Source organism: Microcaecilia unicolor, chromosome 9, assembly GCF_901765095.1.
Source record: "Microcaecilia unicolor chromosome 9, aMicUni1.1, whole genome shotgun sequence".
NCBI lineage: Eukaryota > Metazoa > Chordata > Amphibia > Gymnophiona > Siphonopidae > Microcaecilia > Microcaecilia unicolor.
The window spans coordinates 14859332-14880197 of record NC_044039.1 but is presented as its reverse complement, the minus strand read 5'-3'; the positions used below and the strand labels follow the sequence as shown (position 1 = coordinate 14880197).

The 20866-nt window shown below is 46.4% G+C and overlaps 1 protein-coding gene across 1 annotated transcript in view; it reads right to left on the bottom strand.

Annotated features, from left to right (window-relative positions):
- ACSS3 (acyl-CoA synthetase short chain family member 3) overlaps positions 1–11900 on the bottom strand; it is a 124689-nt gene extending 112789 nt beyond the window's left edge. Inside the window, exon 1 of the mRNA XM_030215002.1 lies at positions 11364–11900. Coding sequence (XP_030070862.1) covers positions 11364–11578 — 215 coding nt within the window. The 5' untranslated portion in view covers positions 11579–11900. The remainder of the gene's footprint in view (positions 1–11363) is intronic.
- Between the last annotated feature and the right edge of the window lie 8966 nt (positions 11901–20866).

Genomic DNA, 20866 nt, shown 5'->3' with positions numbered 1-20866 from the left:
TTACTATGGAACTTTACAAGTCTAAGTGCTTGGAAAATACGCCTCATTTCTATCCTTTCCTAAGAAATACCTGGACTTGAGCTCCGCCCTCTTCTGAAGTCCTGCCCTTACCTAATGGGTCCAAAATTCCACCTCTTGCAACATCTCATTGCACCACCTGGGAGACCACGCCCCCTTATCCTAAATTAAAGGCCATGGGTAGTTTAAGGACAGAAGCAATCCTCAGCCAATCCTGCCCAGCCTGTGCAATCAACAGCTGATGAATGGATTGAACTCTATACATGAGAGCTGAAACTACCTTCTCTAAATTCAAAAAGCGCCTTCTAACTCATTTTTTTTTCTCAATAGCTTTCAAGGAATAGGTTGGAGGGGAGCTGGGGAGGAAGGGTAGCTAAGCTGGAAAAGCTGCCCATTTTTCTACTGTGCTCTATTTTTATTGGTCTGCAACAGACTCCTTTCCAAAACTTTATTGTCTTTTCCTTTAGTATCTTCTTTTGATTATTTTGCAAACTGCTCTCTGATTTTGCAAGTTGATAACGAACATAAATATCATTCAAAACAGCACTGGCTAACCTGAGAAACAATTTACTTCTAAAGTACATTTACATTCCAGTCAGCTGCACTGACACGCTGTATAAAAGGCTGTGCATATTCTAATCTGCACTTTGGATCTCGGTAACAACTTTTGATATAAAATACAGGGCAATAGCAGCTCCTGGTCCCTGACTGACTGAGCCAAACTTCGACACTGAGAGTTATAAAATAGGGGGGGAGGGGTGCATGAAGGCTCTTGAAGCCATAGCCCAAGGTCACAACTTCCAATCTAGCTGGAAGCCCAAAAGAGCAAAATTAATGTAATTGACCCAAAAAAAAAAAGGAGCAGATTCTTTTTAACCCATTAGTGCCCAATGTTCCCATAATAATGGAAACATTGGGCACTAATGGGTTAAACCATATGTGGTAAAATCTATGGAAAAATGCAGCAACTTACCTTATGCAATGAGTTCATATAGTGTGGTGATAATGCACTGATTGAAATATATTATCTACATATATAAAACTCATCCTCAACGTTCTGAGGACACTGACGTCAGTGAAGCCAAGCCCTGACTTCCTTCAAAAGGGTTCGAAGGTTCGTGGTGGTGAAGCCACCAAAATTGCTCCGGGCCCCTCCCTCTAGGGCGGAGCAATGGCAGAACAACGAAGGGGGAGGCAGGGAAGCGGGGGGGGAAATCGCTTCGGGCCCCGCCCTTGCGTCAAACGTCATGATGTTGAGGGCGGAGCAATGCCAGAACAACGAAGGGGTTGGCAGGGAGGGAGGGAGGCAGGGAGGGGGGGTGTTACCGACGAAAACCTTGATGGCAGAACAACGAAGGGGTTCACAGGGAGGGAGGTGGGGGGTTGCGAAATCACTCCGGGCCCCGCCCTCGTGTCAAACGTCATGCCGTTGAGGGCGGAGCAATGGCAGAACAACGAAGGGGTTCACAGGGAGGGAGGCGGGGGGGTTGCAAAATCGCTCCGGGCCCCGCCCTCGCGTCAAACGTCATGCCGTTGAGGGCGGAGCAATGGCAGAACAACGAAGGGGTTGGGCAGGGAGGGGGGTGTTGGCGATGAAAACCTTGCTAGCGCCCGTTTCATTTGCTCAGAAACGGGCCTCTTTTACTAGTATCAAATAAACTGTTTCAAGTATGGCCATCAATAAATGCTATCAGGTCACATCAAACATTCTCAAATAAGTTCATGACCCGAAGTGTCGTACCAGTCATAACCATATAGGAATGGAGGAGTAGCCTAGTGGTTGGAGCGCTGGTCTTGAAATTCAGATGTGGCCCGGTTCAAATCCCACTACTGCTCCTTGTGATCTTGTCAAGTCACTTAACCCTCCATTGTCTCAGGTTTAACATTAGATTGTGAGTCTTCCAGGGACAGAGAAATACCCAGTGTACCTGAATGTAACTCACCTTGAGCCAGAGGCGTAGCAAGGGCGGGGCGGTGGGGGCGGTCTGCCCCGGGTGCACGCTGCTGGAGGTTGCAGAGAGCACCCGCGCGCCTGTCGGCTCCGCTGGTTCCCAGTTCCCTCTGCCCTGGAACAGGTTACTTCCTGTTCCGGGGCAGAGGGAGCAGGGAGCCAGTGTGTCACTATGTGTTTTTTTCAAGGACAGCCCCCTTTTATTCAGCCCGACCCATTTTGCCAAGTCTACTGAATGATCCAGTAGAGCCGGCAAGATGGCTTGGGCTGAATAAAAGGGGGATGTCCTTGACAAAGCGTATAGCAAAACATGACTCATGTCGAATGAATGGTCACCCAATCTGACAGATGAGAGGCCAGAATAAGTACATAAGTACATAAGTACATAAGTAGTGCCATACTGGGAAAGACCAAAGGTCCATCTAGCCCAGCATCCTGTCACCGACAGTGGCCAATCCAGGTCAAGGGCACCTGGCACGCTCCCCAAACGTAAAAACATTCCAGACAAGTTATACCTAAAAATGCAGAATTTTTCCAAGTCCATTTAATAGCGGTCTATGGACTTGTCCTTTAGGAATCTATCTAACCCCTTTTTAAACTCCGTCAAGCTAACCGCCCGTACCACGTTCTCCGGCAATGAATTCCAGAGTCTAATTACACGTTGGGTGAAGAAAAATTTTCTCCGATTCGTTTTAAATTTACCACACTGTAGCTTCAACTCATGCCCTCTAGTCCTAGTATTTTGGATAGCGTGAACAGTCGCTTCACATCCACCCGATCCATTCCACTCATTATTTTATACACTTCTATCATATCTCCCCTCAGCCGTCTCTTCTCCAAGCTGAAAAGCCCTAGCCTTCTCAGCCTCTCTTCATAGGAAAGTCGTCCCATCCCCACTATCATTTTCGTCGCCCTTCGCTGTACCTTTTCCAATTCTACTATATCTTTTTTGAGATACGGAGACCAGTACTGAACACAATACTCCAGGTGCGGTCGCACCATGGAGCGATACAGATAAGTATGTTACGTTATGTAACAGAAGCTTAGCCAAAATTGGGTGGCGGAGCAGGTGGGGGAAGAGAGGTTGGTGGTTGGGAGGCGAGGATAGTGGAGGGCAGACTTATACGGTCTGTGCCAGAGCCAGTGATGGGAGGCGGGACTGGTGGTTGGGAGGCGGGAAATACTGCTGGGCAGACTTGTAGGGTCTGTGCCCTGAAAAAGGCAGGTACAAATCAAGGTAAGGTATACACATATGAGTTTATCTTGTTGGGCAGACTGAATGGACCATGCAGGTCTTTTTCTGCCGTCATCTACTATTTTACTATGTTATCAAGTTCTTATAACCCGCCAACTCTCCCCAAGGGAATTCAAGGCAAGGTAACAAAAAAAAACAAAGCTGAAACATACATCAGGATGACAACAAAATTACAAACCAAAAACTAAACAAAAAACAAATTATTTAAACAAAAAAACTTAAAAAGAAAACAAATGCGTTTTTAACATCTTCCTAAAAGCAAATAGATTCTTAAAAGAATGAACCTGCACTGGCATACCATTCCAAAAACAAACAGCATAAACCCAGAAAGAAGTAGAGAATATTGCTTTAAATCTGATCAATCTAACAGATGGAAAAGCCTGTAGTAAGTTATTACATAAACGAGATACAGAGTTATTTTTTTAAGTCATAAAAGTACTCGAGAGATCAACAGAACAAACTCTCAATATAAGGATTTAAAAACCAAACATAACACTTTAATTCCGGACTGAACTGGCAACCAATGTAACTTCGCTGATAGAGGAGATACTTTCTCATATGTAGAACTACAAAATAAATAATCCTAGTGGCAGAGTTTTCAACCATCCAAAGTTTACAAAGATGTTTAACTTTTATTCCCAAATACTGGGAATGACCATAATCTAGTCATGATAATATTGACAACCGGACAATTATTCTAAAGTGATCAAATAAAAAATATGACGGTAACGAAGTATTAAAGAAATTTTATTATGATACTAAATTACTATTTTTATATAGCAAAAGGACCAATGATGATGAAGTGAGCATATATTAACCACTGCATGTCGCGGCTTTGGATCCAAAAATAGTAGACGTCATTATCCCACAGATTCTATACAGTGCAACTTGAGTTGTGAACGCAATTCAGGCTGTACTGTGAGTGCAACTTAATTATCTAAACATGCCAATCGGCACCGATAATTGCCAAATAACAGGCAATTATCGACACTAATTGGCTTTAATTAGAATTTACACCCACAACTTGATAAGCATATTCTATAAAGTAATACAGTGACACCTCGGTTTTCGTCGATAATCCGTCCGAAAACAATCGGTGAAATCCGAAACCGACGAAAACCGAGGCAATTATTTCTATTTGGAATTGTTTGGCTAGACACGCGGGGTGACGCTCACACAACGAGAAACTACGCCACACTGAGCAGGAGAATGCGTGGGTCGCCCTTTGTTTTCGCAAAATTAGCAGCGAGGTCACGTGGGCACGCCGACGAAATCCGAGACAAATTTTTCGCGGAAAAAATCTACGATAACCGAAGTCAACGAAAACCGAGGTATTACTGTATGTGTAAATGCTAATGCGTGCTGCCAAAAAGGGGGTGTGACCGTGGATGTGGAATGGGCGGACTTTGGGCAATACTAAAAATTATGCGCACTGGTATGGAATATACCTGCTCTCCCCCGGATTCTATACAGTGCGTTTAGATTTAGGTGCCAAAATTGGCAACAGATTCTATAACACTGCACGTAACTTAATTGGCTTAACGAGCTGAGCACTGATATCAGCACTTAATAAGCAATAAGTACTAATTGTCACTAATTAGAACTTAGGCACACAACTCACTAAGCATATTCAGTAATCAGGTGCGCCGAACGTCCAACATGCACAGGTAAAAAGGGGTGTGGTTATGGACGGGGGAAATGGGCATTCTGAAATTTAGGTGCCTAGCGCGCCTAAATCTATACGCTGGGATTTACGCCATGTTTTAGTCGGTGTAATGGGTGTGCACAGATTTAGGCACTGAAATAACAACTAAGCATATTCTATAATCAGCGCCAAGTATAGAATACGCTTAGCCGGCAATGATTTCAGGGGCAATTCTTTTAGGCGCCTCCTCTATATCTAACTTAATTGCCGGCATTTACATCGAGTTTTACTCGGCATAAATTCCCACAACTAGGTTTGGTTGTATGGACTGGCCCCAGGCGTATTCTAAAGTTAGGCGCGGTTTATAGAACATGCCTAGGTGGAGTTTTTTCAGCGCTGATTTTTACAGCACCATATATAGAATCTAGCACTATATGACTGTATATGGTTATGACTGGTATAACACTTTGGGTCATGGCCTTGTTTGAGAATGTCAAGTATATTATATATACACACACACACACACACCCAAAGACAACAGGCAGAACAGAATATTTCATAACTTTACAACCTGCTAATCCACACAGAATGTCCACAGCACCTTGCATAACAAGAAACCCCAGAATACAGGTTTAATTATAGTTCAGAAGACTTGCATTACAAAACAGAACGTTTACAAAAACAACAAGCCAAAAGCAATCTAAAGTTACCACTGGAACAGTCTGCTGGCAATAACTGGAAAAAGGTATGTATTAGACATGCAAAAAGTTGCTCTTCCCTTGTGGTGAATGGTTGAGCATTTTGAGGGTATTAAAAATAAAAATCAGGGGCCAATACAGAAAGCTCGTGCCAACGTTGGTGTGAGATTAGTATGATGTCTGCATACACTTTTACAACCATAAGAACAGCCATACTGGGTCAGAGCAATGGTCCATCTAGCCCAGAATCCTGCTTCCAACAGTGGCCAATCCAGGTTACAAGTACCTGGCGGAAACCCAAATTAGTAGCAACATTCCATGCTACCAGTCCCGGGGCAAGCAGTGGCTTCCCCCATGTCCATCTCAATAACAGACTATGTACTTTTCCTCTAGGTTCCTCTACGTTCCACTAGGTTGTCCAAACCTTTTTTAAACCCAGATACACGAACCACTGTTACCATATCCTCCGGCAGCGAGTTCCAGAGCTTAACTATTCTTTGAGTGAAAAAATATTTCCTCCTATTTGTTTTAAAAGTATTTCCATGTAATTTTATCGAATGCCCCCTGGATTTTGTACTTTTTGAAAGAGTGAAAAAAAAAAAAAACGATTCACTTCTACCCCGTTCTACACCACTCGGGATTTTATAGACCTCGATCATATCCCCCCCCCCCCCCCCCCCCTCCTTCAGCCACCTCTTTTCCAAGCTGAAGAGCCCTAATCTCTTTAGCCTTTCCTCATACAGGAGGAGATCCATCCCCTTTATAATTTGCTCTTTGAACCTTTTCTAATTCCACTATATTTTTTGAGACACAGCGACCAGAACTGAACGCAATACTTAATGTGAGGTCGCACCATGTAGCGATACAGAGGCATTATAATATTTTTGGTCTTATTTTGCATCTCTCGCCTAATAATTCCTAACATCCTGTTTGCTTTTTTGGCTGCCGCTGCTCACTAGGCAGAAGATTTCAGCATATTGTCTACAATGCAGAAAAGTGTTTCACACAGATAAGGCTGAACACAAAGCAGGAGTTTTAACACCACATCAGAGGAGACACAGAAGGGTTAATTTAATCTTCTGCATCAATGTCCGTGAGGATTTATGTCTGTTTCTTCTAATGCAAGTGCCCATTTATAGAATTGACCTTTACCCCTCCCCCCAGCCCCCGATTCTATATAGGGTGCTCACAACTGGCCGTGCAAAACCTGGGCTCCAGCCCAATTTGTGCGTGCAATTTGAGTAACGAGACAATTGGCACCAATAATTGGGCGCTAATTATTGCTGTTAATTGGCAACAATTTGGATTCTTTCTCGTGCACATCTTGCTAAGTATCTTTCTATAAAGATGCGCACATCAATCTTTTAGCGTGCAACTGAAAAGGGGGCGTGGCCTTGGGAGGAGTACGGGCAAGTCACAGGCATTCACTAAAGATACATGCACCATTACAGAACACACACAGATTTTACACCAGGTTTCGGTTGGTGTAAATCCTTGTGCCCAAACTTGGGCGTAGATTCCGGCATTACGTGCTATTCTTTAAACGGAACCCAGCTCGGAGTGCTGTTTATTGACTACTGCTCAGCAGTCTTTTCGGCGCTCATACTACTACTACTTATCGTTTCTATAGCGCTACTAGACGTACGCAGCGCTGTACAATAAAAGGTTGCATATGTGTTTACATGTCAAGTGGTGCTTAGATGGCGACTCTGGCTGTAAAAATTAAGGCCGGTGCTGGGCAGGCTCATACGGTCTGGATCCCGCATATGGTAATCCAGTTTAGGATGGGCTGGAGAGGGCTTTGACGGAAACTCCAGTAATATGGAACATGAGGACAAAGCCGGGTAGACTTTTATGGTCTGTCTCTCGCAAATGATAAGATGGATTCGGATAGGCTGGAGTGGGATTTTTCCAGTAGTTGAACTTAAGGACAGAGCCAGGTAGACTTCTACGGTCTCTGTCTCAGAAACACCAAAGAAAGACCATGATCAAGTATATAAAATCACATTTATTGTTGATTTAGTCATGAATTGATGATGAATGTGACTGCTGGGCAGACTGGATAGAGATAGACTGTTCAGGACTTTATCTGCCATCACTTACTGCTTGCCCTGGGATTTGCAGTATGGAATGTTGCTACTCTTTGAGATTCTGCATGGAATCTTGTCACTCTTTAGGATTCCAGAACCTTGCTGTTCTGTGGGATTCCACATGGAATGTTGCTACTCCTTGAAATTCTGCATGGAATCTTGTCACTCTTTAGGATTCCAGAATCTTGCTATTCTTTGGGGTTCTACATGGAATGTGGCCACTGTTTGTCTAACCCAGTATGGCTATTCTTATGTTCTTATGTAACCCATGCCTACATTCAGGTGCGGCTATTTACACTAATGGAAATGTGGTGCAAATGCTTGTGCCTAAATTAGACGCTCATCCCACCTTATTCTATAATTACATGTGCAACCGAAAAGGACACCCCCGCTCCACCCATGACCTTCCCATTTCCACGCCCCCTTTTTGCACTCATGCCTAAATTTAAACCTGCACATTTTAATTAGTTCTAATTAGTGGCAATAATTGCTTATTAAAAAGCCAATTATTGGTGCTAATTAGCTTGTTATTCAATTACATTGTGCGCACATTCTTTAGCGCTTTTTATAGAATTAGGTCGCGATTTCATTACAGATTTGCAATTTCAGTTTCTAAGCTGCCGTTCAAATCTTATGATACTCCAGAACAATAAATAAACCAGTTCATTTCTCTCAAGACTGGCTTTTTCTCTCAGTCTGTTACTATGGTAAATTCTCCCCAGTGAACTGTGCGCTCTTTCTCAAACGGCAGCCCACAGAGCAGGGACGGGTGGCACTGCTAATTTTCTAACAGAAGTGCAAGGAGTTTATTCACTCTCCACAGTCAGGCTGACAGACCAGTTACCATTTAAATCAGCTCTTCCTGGACACCTGTAGAATGCAATAACATAGTAACATAGTAGATGACGGCAGAAAAAGACCTGCACGGTCCATCCAGTCTGCCCAAGAAATGTGCCACTTTTTTGTGTATACCTTACCTTGATTTGTACCTGTCTTTTTCAGGGCACAGACCGTACAAGTCTGCCCAGCACTATCCCCGCCTCCCAACCACCAGCCCTGCCTCCCACCATCAGCTCTGGCACAGACCGTATAAGTCTGCCCAGCACTATCCCCGCCTCCCACCACCGGCTCTGTTATCCAATCTCAGCTAAGCTCCTGAGGATCCATTTCTTCTGAACAGGATTCCTTTATGTTTATCCCAGGCATGTTTGAATTCCGTTACCGTTTTCATCTCCACCACCTCCCGCGGGAGGGCATTCCAAGCAGAAAACAACCAAACAGAAAAAAAAATGATCTAACTAGAATTTAAATGACCCCATCTCCTTAAGACACCCATGGACAGTTCACCACAATGAATAGGTGAAGGCAGGACAGTGGGCAATTTTCCTCGAAGGGACAGGGTTGGGTCTGGACCCCAAATGGAGTCACAATCTGGGTTGGCGTTCCATAGGTGGCTCATTATTCTGCACCTACAGAAGGGGGGAGGGGTTACACAATTTTATTTGGCTATGATTATGGAGTCACAGCCACCAAAAACTGCTCTATGTCCAGAGGTATGGAAGAGGTAGGGTGTACAAACAATGTCCAGGAATATACTGATCGGAGAGCACAGATGACCTAAACCAAAGGCCACATAGTGACAACCCCATAGCTATGCATGATCGTAAGATTCCTTGTGAGGGATGCAAGTGGGTACAAATGGCAGTGTGAGAATCTCAAAATGCACAACCTTGAAAAACGCTGGATGGAAACTTATTTTCCTTTGTATGGAAATAGCTATGAAGACGTTATCTAGAAACTGCTACAGAGAAGGGCGACGAAAATGATAAAGGGGATGGGACAAGCGGCTAGGGCTCTTCAGCTTGGAGAAAAGGCGGCTGAGGGGAGATATGATAGAGGTCTATAAAATAATGAGTGGAGTGGAACGGGTAGCTGTGAAGCGTCTGTTCACACTTTCCAAAAATACTAGGACTAGGGGGGCATGCGATGAAGCTACAATGTAGTAAATTTAAAATGAATCGGAGAAAACTTTTCTTCACTCAACCTGTAATTAAACTCTGGAATTCGTTGCCAGAGAATGTGGTAAAGGCAGTTAGCTTAGCGGAGTTTAAAAAAGGTTTGGCCGGCTTCCTAAAGGAAAAGTCCATAGACCGTTATTAAATGGACTTGGGGAAAATCCACTATTTCTGGGATAAGCAGAATAAAATGTCTTGTACATTTTTGGGATCTTGCCGGGTATTTGTGGCCTGGATTGAACAACTGTTGGAAACAGGATGCTGGGCTCGATGGACCTTTGGTCCCAGTATGGCAATACTTATATACATAAAGGGAGAGAACACTTGTGGATGGGAGAGAATGGGGGGGGGGGGGGGGATGGGCTGAACAAGAACCCAGAATTAAAGATGAACAAAACTGCAGTGGTCAATACCATTTGCTTGAATGGATGAAATATCTTTCAAGACTAACTTGCCCAAGCTGTGACTGAAGAATAAAGGATGCTCCCGTGGGGGTGTTGGTGGGTATGGCGATGTTGTGGGTGAGGCTTTAGGGAAGGAGTAAAAGTCAGGATAAAACAGCAGAAATCACAGCCATGAAAAGACGACCTCCGCATTGGCAGTTTGCGGGTGGGCATGGAGGGCAGCACCCAGGGCTGGTGCAAAGGTATTAGATACCCTAGGCGATCCTTCGGCCATACACCCCCCCTTCCTCAATTAAATTAAGGCCCCTAATCTGCCCCCACCCCAAGAAATCATGCTTTAAAATATTAAGCTTTGGTGGGGGGAGGGCTATTTAAAAATCACCCACACCTCATGCAGGTTGCTGTTTGTTTTGCTTAGACTGTAGCTAACCTTTCCTCCTCCTCCCCCTCCTCCCCCCCCCCCCCCCAAAGCTGCTGCCCTGGGAAACCGCCTAGTCTTGCCAACCTGGAGGTGTACCTTCCAGATGTTCCCTCTCCTCCCACTGCCAATAAAGACTTTGTCCCCACTCCCTTCCCTCCAAGGCGAACTACCTCAATGTACGTCTGGGTGAAATAACCCCTGCCTGGCATCAGTCCCTTACTGTCTTCTTTCCATGTGTATAATCAGGGCAAAGACACTGATTACGCCAAGCCCCCTCCCTACCCATCTTCAAATCCTTGCTCATAGCCCACCTCTTCAATGTTGCTTTGGGCACCTAACCTTTATACCTTTCAGGAAATCCTGACTGCCCCAATCTGACGACCCCTACTTGACTGTTTGTACATTTGTCCATTAGATTGTAAGCTCTTTGAGCAGGGACTGTCCTTCTATGTTAAATTGTACAGCGCTGCGTAACCCTAGTGGCGTTTTAGAAATGTCAAATAGTAGTAGTAGTACTTTATTCAAGCAGGGAACTCGTGAAAAACAGCAGCGTTCACCAGTGGGTGGGGGAGGGGAGCGCTGTTTACTCTTTAGCAACCACCGGCGCTCGTTTGAAAAGTGCAAAAAAAAAACCTGAAACAAAAAAAAACTTCATGGAAACCCGAGGGTTAAAGTTCTGCAGACAACGTGCGAAATGCACTTTAACAACATCTGATCTCCTGCAAAAAAAAAAAAAAAGTTGCATTCCTACAGGCCTAGATGGGCACATCTGCCAAGTTATTCGTGAGCTCTGACTGGCAGGCACCCAGCTAAGAGCAGCCCCGCTACCTGGAAAGCAGGAGGCAGAGGGCGGGCTTTGCACTCACCAGCTGGTAGCAGGGGGATTGCTGCGGTCCATAGTGACAGCCCAGGGCTTGAACCAGCTGAGGAGCCCGGCCGCCTCACTCCACATGTTCTCCGGGTCAAGCACCGAACTCCTGAAGGTGGGCTCGTACAGTCCATGGCTGGAGTGGGGCCGGGGGGCTGCACTGCGGGCTGCCAGGAGCCGCCTCAGCAGGAACCCGCTGCACTGGGGTCGCATCTCTGCAGCCGCGCGTGACTCTCACTATCACTCACTATCACACTATCCTGCTGCTGGCTCTCGCTAAGACCCGGCCTGGATCACTTGCTCTGCCTGCCACCGTGGCTCAGAGGAGCTTCCACTGGGAGAGCCGCCTACCGGGTTTTCTGTTCTTCTTCCCAGCTGACCCAGAGCCAGAAGAAATAAGTGGCCCTTGCCAGGGGAGGGGAAGAGCAACTTAGAAAAAATAAAATAAAAAAAGAAAACTCGTCGGATTGGTTCTGTGGAAAAAAGAAAGTTGCACATCCCAGAAGGAAGTAAACACATTGCAGCAAAGGAAAGAAGTTCCAGAAAATCCTTTCAATAGGAACAGAGCTGCCAAATTAGCCATTCCAGGATGGGCTGGGTCCTGGATTTCTAGCAACCTTATCCTACTACTACTATTACTATTTAGCATTTCTATAGCGCTACAAGGCGAATGCAGCGCTGCACAAACATAGAAGAAAGACAGTCCCTGCTCAAAGAGCTTACAATCTAATAGACAAAAAATAAAGTAATCAAATCAATTAATGTGTACAGGAAAGAGGAGAGGAGGGTAGGTGGAGGCGAGTGGTTACGAGTCAAAAGCAATGTTAAAGAGGTGGGATTTCAGTCTAGATTTAAAGGTGGCCAAGGATGGGGCAAGACGTAGGGGCTCAGGAAGTTTATTCCAGGCGTAGGGTGCAGCGAGACAGAAGGCACGAAGTCTGGAGTTGGCAGTAGTGGAGAAGGGAACAGATAAGAAGGATTTATCCATGGAGCAGAGTGCATGGGAAGGGGGTGTAGGGAAGGACGAGTGTGGAGAGATACTGGGGAGCAGCAGAGTGAGTACATTTATAGGTTAGTAGAAGAAGTTTGAACAGGATGCGAAAACGGATAGGGAGCCAGTGAAGGGTCTTGAGGAGAGGGGTAGTATGAGTAAAGCGACCCTGGCGGAAGATGAGACGGGTGCATTATGGGACAGTGTGCTATCATGAAATGTCACGTGCTACTTCATGATTATACATATTAAAAAAAGAAACCAAACTGAACAACTTATGAAACTTCTGTACTAATTTAACGTTTCCTTCCTACATGATACTAGTATTAATTAAATGGTGCTTTTGGCAGGCTGTTCTGGAGAGTATTTCAGGGGGGGCACTTTGGTTTTTTTTTTTGAGGGGTTCAATCAATGTATTGTGTAACCACTGATCTCTTAGCAGTGGCATTTATTTTATTTTGACTTCCCTATTCTTTTTCAACAACACGGAGAGAGTAGTGGATGCTTGGAATGCTCTCCCGCGGGAGGTGGTGGAAATGAAAATGGTAACGGAATTCAAACATGCGTGGGATAAACATAAAGGAATCCTGTTCAGAAGGAATGGATCCTCAGGTGCTTAGCCGAGATTGGGTGGCAGAGCCGGTGGCGGGAGGCGGGGATGGTGCTGGGCGGACTTATACGGTCTGTGCCAGAGCCGGTGGTGGGAGGCGGGACTGGTGGTTGGGAGGCGGGGATAGTGCTGGGCAGACTTATATGGTCTGTGCCAGAACTGGTGGTGGGAGGCGGGGCTAGTGCTGGACAGACTTATACAGTCTGTGCCAGAGCCGGTGGTGGGAGGCGGGACTGGTGGTTGGGAGGCGGGGATGGTGCTGGGCAGACTTATACGGTCTGTGCCAGAGCCGGTGGTGGGAGGCGGGACTGGTGGTTGGGAGGCGGGGATAGTGCTGGGCAGACTTATATGGTCTGTGCCAGAACTGGTGGTGGGAGGCGGGGCTAGTGGTTGGGAGGCGGGGCTAGTGCTGGGCAGACTTATACGGTCTGTGCCAGAGCCGGTGGTGGGAGGCGGGACTGGTGGTTGGGAGGCGGGGATGGTGCTGGGCAGACTTATACGGTCTGTGCCAGAACCGGAGGTGGGAGGCGGGGCTGGTGGTTGGGAGGCGGGGATAGTGCTGGGCAGACCTATACGGTCTGTGCCAGAACTGGTGGTGGGAGGCGGGGCTAGTGCTGGGCAGACTTATACGGTCTGTGCCAGAGCCAGTGGTGGGAGGCGGGACTGGTGGTTGGGAGGTGGGGATGGTGCTGGGCAGACTTATACGGTCTGAGCCAGAGCCGGTGTTGTGAGGCGGGACTGGTGGTGGGGATAGTGCTGGGCAGACTTATACGGTCTGTGCCAGAACCAGTGGTGGGAGGCGGGGCTAATGGTTCGGAGGCGGAGATAGTGCTGGGCAGACTTATACAGTCTGTGCCAGAGCTGGTGGTGGGAGACGGGACTGGTGGTTAGGAGGCGGGGATAGTGCTGGGCAGACTTGTACGGTCTGTGCCAGAACCGGTTGTGGGGGGTGGGGATAGTGCTGGACAGACTTATACGGTCTGTGCCAGAACCGGTGGTGGGAGGCGGGGCTGGTGGTTGGGAGGCGGGGATAGTGCTGGGCAGACTTATACGGTCTGTGCCAGAGCCGGTGGTGGGAGGCAGGGCTGGTGGTTAGGAGGCGGGGGTAGTGCTGGGCAGACTTATACGGTCTGTGCCAGGGCCGGTGGTGGGAGGCGGGACTGGTGGTTGGGAGGCGGGGATAGTGCTGGGCAGACTTACAAGGTCTGTGCCCTGAAAAGGACAGATACAAATCAAGGTAAGGTATACACAAAAAGCAGCACATGTGAGTTTATCTTGTTGGGCAGACTGGATGGACTGTGCAGGTCTTTTTCTGCCGTCATCTACTATGTTACTATATTCTTCTTCTATACCTCTTCTATACCTTTGTTTTTTTATTAGTATTGTACAGCGCTATAATGTTTGGTTTCTAAAAGTGATTTACCAAGTACCAAATGAATAAATCAATTAAAAATTGCTGTTTCCCCCTCCTGCCTCTCCAGGCTTGAGAGCTTGAAGTAACTGGGCAGCCCTAGTATGAGTTAAATTGTGTTTCTTTTATGAGGTATTATGTTTTCTTTGGTGATTACGATGATATTACTGCCTGGGCTCAGAATGTGAAAAAAAATACACATAAATATAGAATATAATAAAATCACTGCTCAGAGACTGTGCAGAAAAACAAACAAACGCAGTTATGCAAGTTTCAGAACAAGCCCTGGCTGTGTTCCATGTATTTCACCTGCCTCTCCTTGTAATATGCATGAACCTGCTATCCATTTCCCCAGATCCGGAGGTGCTGTCATGAGGTTTTTCAACTGTCTAGGCCTGTCAGATTCCCATGAATCTGTGAATTGTGCTCCGCAGCTCTTCACTGACTTGTGACATGATGGAAAGACGGGGAAAGAAATATCCCTGGCACGATACAGCTTGCTCGCCCTTCAATGTATCAACACCCCATTTGTATTGCTAATGGAACAGTTCTGAGGCCCTGTCACTCCAGATGCTCTGCTTGGTTGTCAAAAAGCACATGCGTAACAGAGAAACCAGCTGTTAGTGTAAGTACCTGTTTCCCCCCTTGCAGTTCCAAGGTGAAAAGAGATGATATTTAAACACATAAGACGGAATTCAGTAAATGGTGCCAATGTTAGGCACCGTAGAGGGGCATAATCGAAAGGGGTGCCCGAGTTTTCCTGAGGACGGCCTCACAGGACGTCCCGGCGAAGGGGCGGGGAAACCCGCATTATCGAAACAAGATGGGTGTCCATCTTTCGTTTCGATAATACAGTCGGGGACGCCCAAATCTTGCAATTTAGGTCATCCCTAGAGATGGTCATCCTTAGACTTGGTCATTTCTGATTTTTGGCGAGAATGGAAACCAAGGATGCCCATCTCAGAAATGACCAAATACAAGCCATTTGGTCATGAGAGGAGTCAGCATTCGTAGTGCACTGGTCCCCCCGACATGCCAGGACACCAACCGGGCACCCTAGGGGGCACTGCAGTAGCTTCAGAAAAACCTCCCAGGTACATAGATCCCTTACCTTCAGTGCTGAGTCCCCCCAAAACTCCCCTAAAACCCACTCCCCACAACTGTACATCACTACCATAGCCCTTATGGGTGAAGGGGGGCACCTAGATGTGGGTACAGTGGGTTTCTGGTGGGTTTTGAAGGGCTCACATTTACCACCACAAGTGTAACAGGTAGTGGGGGGATGGGCCTGGGTCCGCCTGCCTGAAGTGCACTGCACCCACTAAAACTGCTCCAGGGACCTGCATACTGCTGTCATGGAGCTGGGTATGATATTAGAGGCTGGCAAAAATATTTTAAAAAAAAATGTAAGGGTGGGAGAGGGTTAGTGACGACTGGGGGAGTAAGGGGAGGTCATCCCCGATTCCATCCAGTGGTCATCTGGTCAGTTTGGGCACCTTTTTGTGGCTTGGTCATAAGAAAAAAAAGGACCAGGTAAAGTCGTCTAAGTGTTTGTCAGGGACGCCCTTTTTTTTCCGTTATGGGTCAAGGACGCCCATGTGTTAGGCATGCCCAAGTCCCGCCTTTGCTATGCCTCCAACATGCCCCTGGGAACTTTGGTTGTCCCCATGATGGAAAGCAGTTGGGGACGCCCAAAATCGGCTTTCCATTATATCGATTTGGGTGATCCTCTCAGAAGGACGTCCATCTTGTGATTTGTGTCGAAAGATGGGCGTCCTTCTCTTTCGAAAATAAGCCTGAAAGTGAACAGAAATCAGTGCTGCTGCTGCTTCTATATGCCGCTGTGAAACTATGCAGCAGCATTCGCCACGACAAGGGTCTTTTAAAGACCCCCCTCCTCTCAGATTTCACCTATTGAAGACTCCATTTTTTGAAACACAAACCAAGACTCCTGAGGAAGGCACCTTGTGTGCCAAGACTTGGTACCTTGTTGAGTCATCATTTATTAAAGTTTGTCACCCTTCTCCAGCGTCTCTGGTCTGTTTTTGAAGAGCCTGACTCTGTTCCCACTCCTCGCTTTCTCTGTGTTACTCTTCGTGGCATATCACTGTTCTTTCCGTTGCTGTGGTTTTCATTGTTCACCATTTCTCAACAGTGCACAAGTTCTCAAATGCAACAGGCTGGGAACTGGTGGACCCAGGTTCAAATCCCGCAGCCGCTACTTGTGGCCTTGGACAAGTCACGTAACCCTTCATACATCAGGAGAAGGCAATGACAAACCAGTCCCTTATCGTGCCAAGAAAACCGTAAGGGAGGGGTTGCCCTTCATTGGGTATAGTGAATGAACTCCAACTCAAGAGCACATTTGGGTCTGGAAATGTTTTAGAAACACGATGGCAGATAAAGGCCAAATGACCCATCCAGTCTGCCCATCCTCTGTAACCCCTAATTCCTCCTTTTCCTAAGCGATCCCGCGTGCTTATCCCACGCTTTCTTAAATTCTGACAAAGTCTTCGACTCCATGACCTCCACCAGGAGGCCATTCCACGCTTCCGCCACCCTTTCCGTGAAATAGTACTTTCTTAGATTCCTCCTAAGCCTATTCTCTCTTAACTTCATCGGATGCTCCCTTGTTCCAGAGTTTTCCTTCAGTTGAAAAAAGGCTCACTTCCCGTGCTGCTTTTAATTCCTAACCTGTCACCTGCTCGTAACCTTATCTTGTCTTCCTCTCTTTAATAATCCCTTTCCCTATATGTCCTGTCTGTCTGTCCTACCCTTATCCCAGTGGCGTTCCTAGGGGGGCTGACACCCGGGGCGGATCGCCGATGCGCCCCGCCCCCCGGGTGCAGCCCCCCCCCGGAACAGCACGACGCCCCCCCCCCCGGCAAAAGAACCACCGATCCCCCGGCGAAAGAACCTCCCCGGGTGCACGTCGCTGGGGGGGGGGGGGAATGCTGCGTGCCTACTGGCTCTTCGTTTTCATGCTCCCTCTGCCCCGGAACCGGACGTAACCTGTTCTGGGGCAAAGGGAGCATGAAAACAAAGAGCCGACAGGTGCGCGGCACCCCCCCCCCCCCAGCGGCGTGCACCCGGGGCGGACCGCCCCCACCGCCCCCCCCCCCCCTTGGTACGCCACTGCCTTATCCCTTTTTTGTCCCGTCTGTCCTGATTTAGATTGTAAGCTCTTTTGAGCAGGGACTGTCTTTCTTCTTGTTAAATTGTGAAGCGCTGCGTACGACTGATAGCGCTATAGAAATGATTTATAGTAGTAGTAGAAGTACATTAATGCCCTTGAGATATTTAAAGGCGTATTAGTTTTAAGGCATATTAGTGAACAAAATGCACATCCTTAGTTGCTGGTGGAGGCCCTGCTAGTGCATTTTGCAATTTTCCGATAAATCTCAGAGACGGCTCTTCTCTAGCAATTGTTCAAATGAAACCATTTTGGCACAGAACAAGCCAGAGTGAACATTTCAGAATGAGAAGAAATAACCGCACTGCTTGTAACAGTTGGGTGTTGTGAAAGACAATCATAGATTGCTTTTAATTAATAATTTGCTAATAGTGACAAAACACTAAAGTAAACACATACTGCGCGATCAATGGAAGTGAAATGTCATGGTTTGGCCGTGGATCAATTGCTAACAGACAGCTGACTGATGCAGCATTAACAAGAAGGAAACCATGGGAGACGCAGGGCAGCAAGTCTAGTTCTCTGGAATTTTCTCTATCGAGAGTCCTGAATGGTTTATTTACATAGTAAGTTAAGGTTTATACTGAATTATTCAATCTCCTTTCATGCTTTCTGAGTAGTTAGTCATGTTCCCGTTAAAGATATAACCAAAAAAACAGAAGAACCGGAACCCTTGTAGCCACAGAGACAAGTCAATCACAACAAGGGCGACAAAAGAAAGCGGGGAACATCAGATGATGTACAAACTTGCACCATTATTGAGCATACAGGACTCGTAGGAGGCGGGGCTGGTGGTTGGGAGGCGGGGATAGTGCTGGGCAGACTTATACGGTCTGTGCCAGAGCCGGTGGTGGGAGGCGGGACTGGTGGTTGGGAGGCGGGGACAGTGCTGGGCAGACTTATATGGTCTGTGCCAGAGCCGGTGGTGGGAGGCGGGGCTGGTGGTTGGGAGGCGGGGATAGTGCTGGGCAGACTTATACGGTCTGTGCCAGAGCCGGTGGTGGGAGGCAGGGCTGGTGGTTGGGAGGCGGGGATAGTGCTGGGCAGACTTATATGGTCTGTGCCCTGAAGAAGACAGGTACAAATCAAGGTAAGGTATACACATGAGTTCACCTTGTTGGGCAGACTGTATGGACCGTGCAGGTCTTTTTCTGCCGTCATCTACTATGTTACACAAGCCTTCCTCAGGAGTCTCTCAGATTTGGATGTATGCTGATGAAACTAGGATAACGCAGATGTGTTCGATATTTATAACAAAGGATAGTCGTGATTTTCTTCTGAGGCGCTTGAGCTCTGATGAATGCCTTTTGGCAGTTTGCTCGTGTCGAGTCCTGTATGTTCAACAAAGGTGCAAGTTTGTACATCGTCTGATGTTCCCCCATTAAAGATATGAAATCAGTGGATTACCTTTAAGCCTTGTAATTCTTTCCTATCGTGAAACCATACACATTTTTCTCTTTCTAGATCCTGTGAGCTGGACTTTTTCCTTAAAGTTTCCTTTTCACTCTCTCTGTCTACGTGCTGTTTTTTACCCTCTCAATCTTTCTCTTTAATCTTCATCTCTCTTGTTCCCATTCCTTCTTTTCTTTTCCCCTCTTCTCTGCTCTCCTTTCTTTTTCCAGTCTTTCTCCCACTCTCTCACGTCTTTTTCACCTTCTACCTATTTATTTCCATCATTGTCTCTTTCCTTCCCTCTCATCCTCCCGTTTCTTGAACTAAATTTGTTCTAGGTACCTCCTAGATGAAGTTACCAAATTTGATGATATGGAAATACAGAGAAGGTATTTTTAATATACTGTAAATGGATGAGAAAGGATTTATCATCAGAGAAAAACCACACGGAGTGTGGAGGTGCACTTGATCCCCACGGGACAAAAAAGCGAAAACAAAAAAAAGGGGTGGGGAAAATAGGCTCTATTCAAACAATGGGGCAGATGTATAAATTAATTAAAACAATGATTTCTATTGTGAATAGGTGACTCAACACAGCCGTGTTTCGGCGCCGTAGCGCCTTCCTCAGGAGTCTATAAAAACATATATAATGACAGAAATAATACGTAAATACTGCATACAAAATAAATATATCAGTGTTCGTATAAACTAAATGAACATCTCAAAACATATATATGAGTTAAAGCCAAATGAACATATATAGATGTAAACAACAGAGCAAAAAAATAACCAATTTCAAATACATGAAAGTAATGTTAAAATAACAGTCATGTAATCTCTAAAAGAATTAAATGTGAAAAAATGGTGTTGCAGAGTAAATGCATGCATCAGTAATGCAAAAACGAATGCTTATACAGGGAGTAAGGTAAGGCGTGACGTTTACACAAGAGACAGCAAACTCAGGGTTCCAAACAGTATCTGATTGGTTACATGCTTAAGTAGGAAAAACTGGATGTGTAAGTTGATTTGTATTTGAGTCCTTTGCAGCTTGGGTAGTGCAGGGTTTAGGTATGTTCGTGATCTCACTGGGAAGAGGCTCTCCGACTGTCATCCCTGACATTATATCCCACATTGAACGAGGGGATGAGCCGTACGTCAGGGACTAGCCAGGATCAGAGGAAAGAGAAGCTGGGACAAGCAGATGCTCATGTGAGTGCAGTAAGAAGATGGAACCTTGGAGTCATCTTCGACTCTTCCCTCTCTTTCTCTGCGCACATCCAGCAGACAGCCAAGACCTGTCGCTTCTTCCTCTTCAACATCAGCAAAATTCGCCCTTTCCTCTCTGAGCACACCACCCGAACTCTCATCCACGCTCTCATTACCTCTCGCCTTGACTACTGCAACCTACTCCTCACTGGCCTCCCACTTAACCATCTATCCCCCCTTCAATCCGTTCAGAACTCTGCTGCCCGTCTTATATTCCGCCAGAACCGATATACATAGTAAAATTTTTTTTAGATACATTAAAAGCAGGAAACCGGCCAAAGAGTCGGTTGGGCCACTGGACGAAAATGGTGTTAAAGGGGCGATCAGGGAGGACAAAGCCGTAGCGGAGAAATTAAATGAATTCTTTGCTTCGGTCTTCACCGAGGAGGATTTGGGGGGGACACCGGTGCCGGAAAGAATATTTGAAGCGGGGGAGTCGGAGAAACTAAACGAATTCTCTGTAACCTTGGAGGATGTAATGGGTCAGTTCAGCAAGCTGAAGAGTAGTAAATCACCGGGACCTGATGGTATTCATCCCAGAGTATTAATAGAACTAAAAAATGAACTTGCGGAGCTACTGTTAGAAATATGCAATCTGTCCCTAAAATCGAGTGTAGTACCGGAAGACTGGAGGGTAG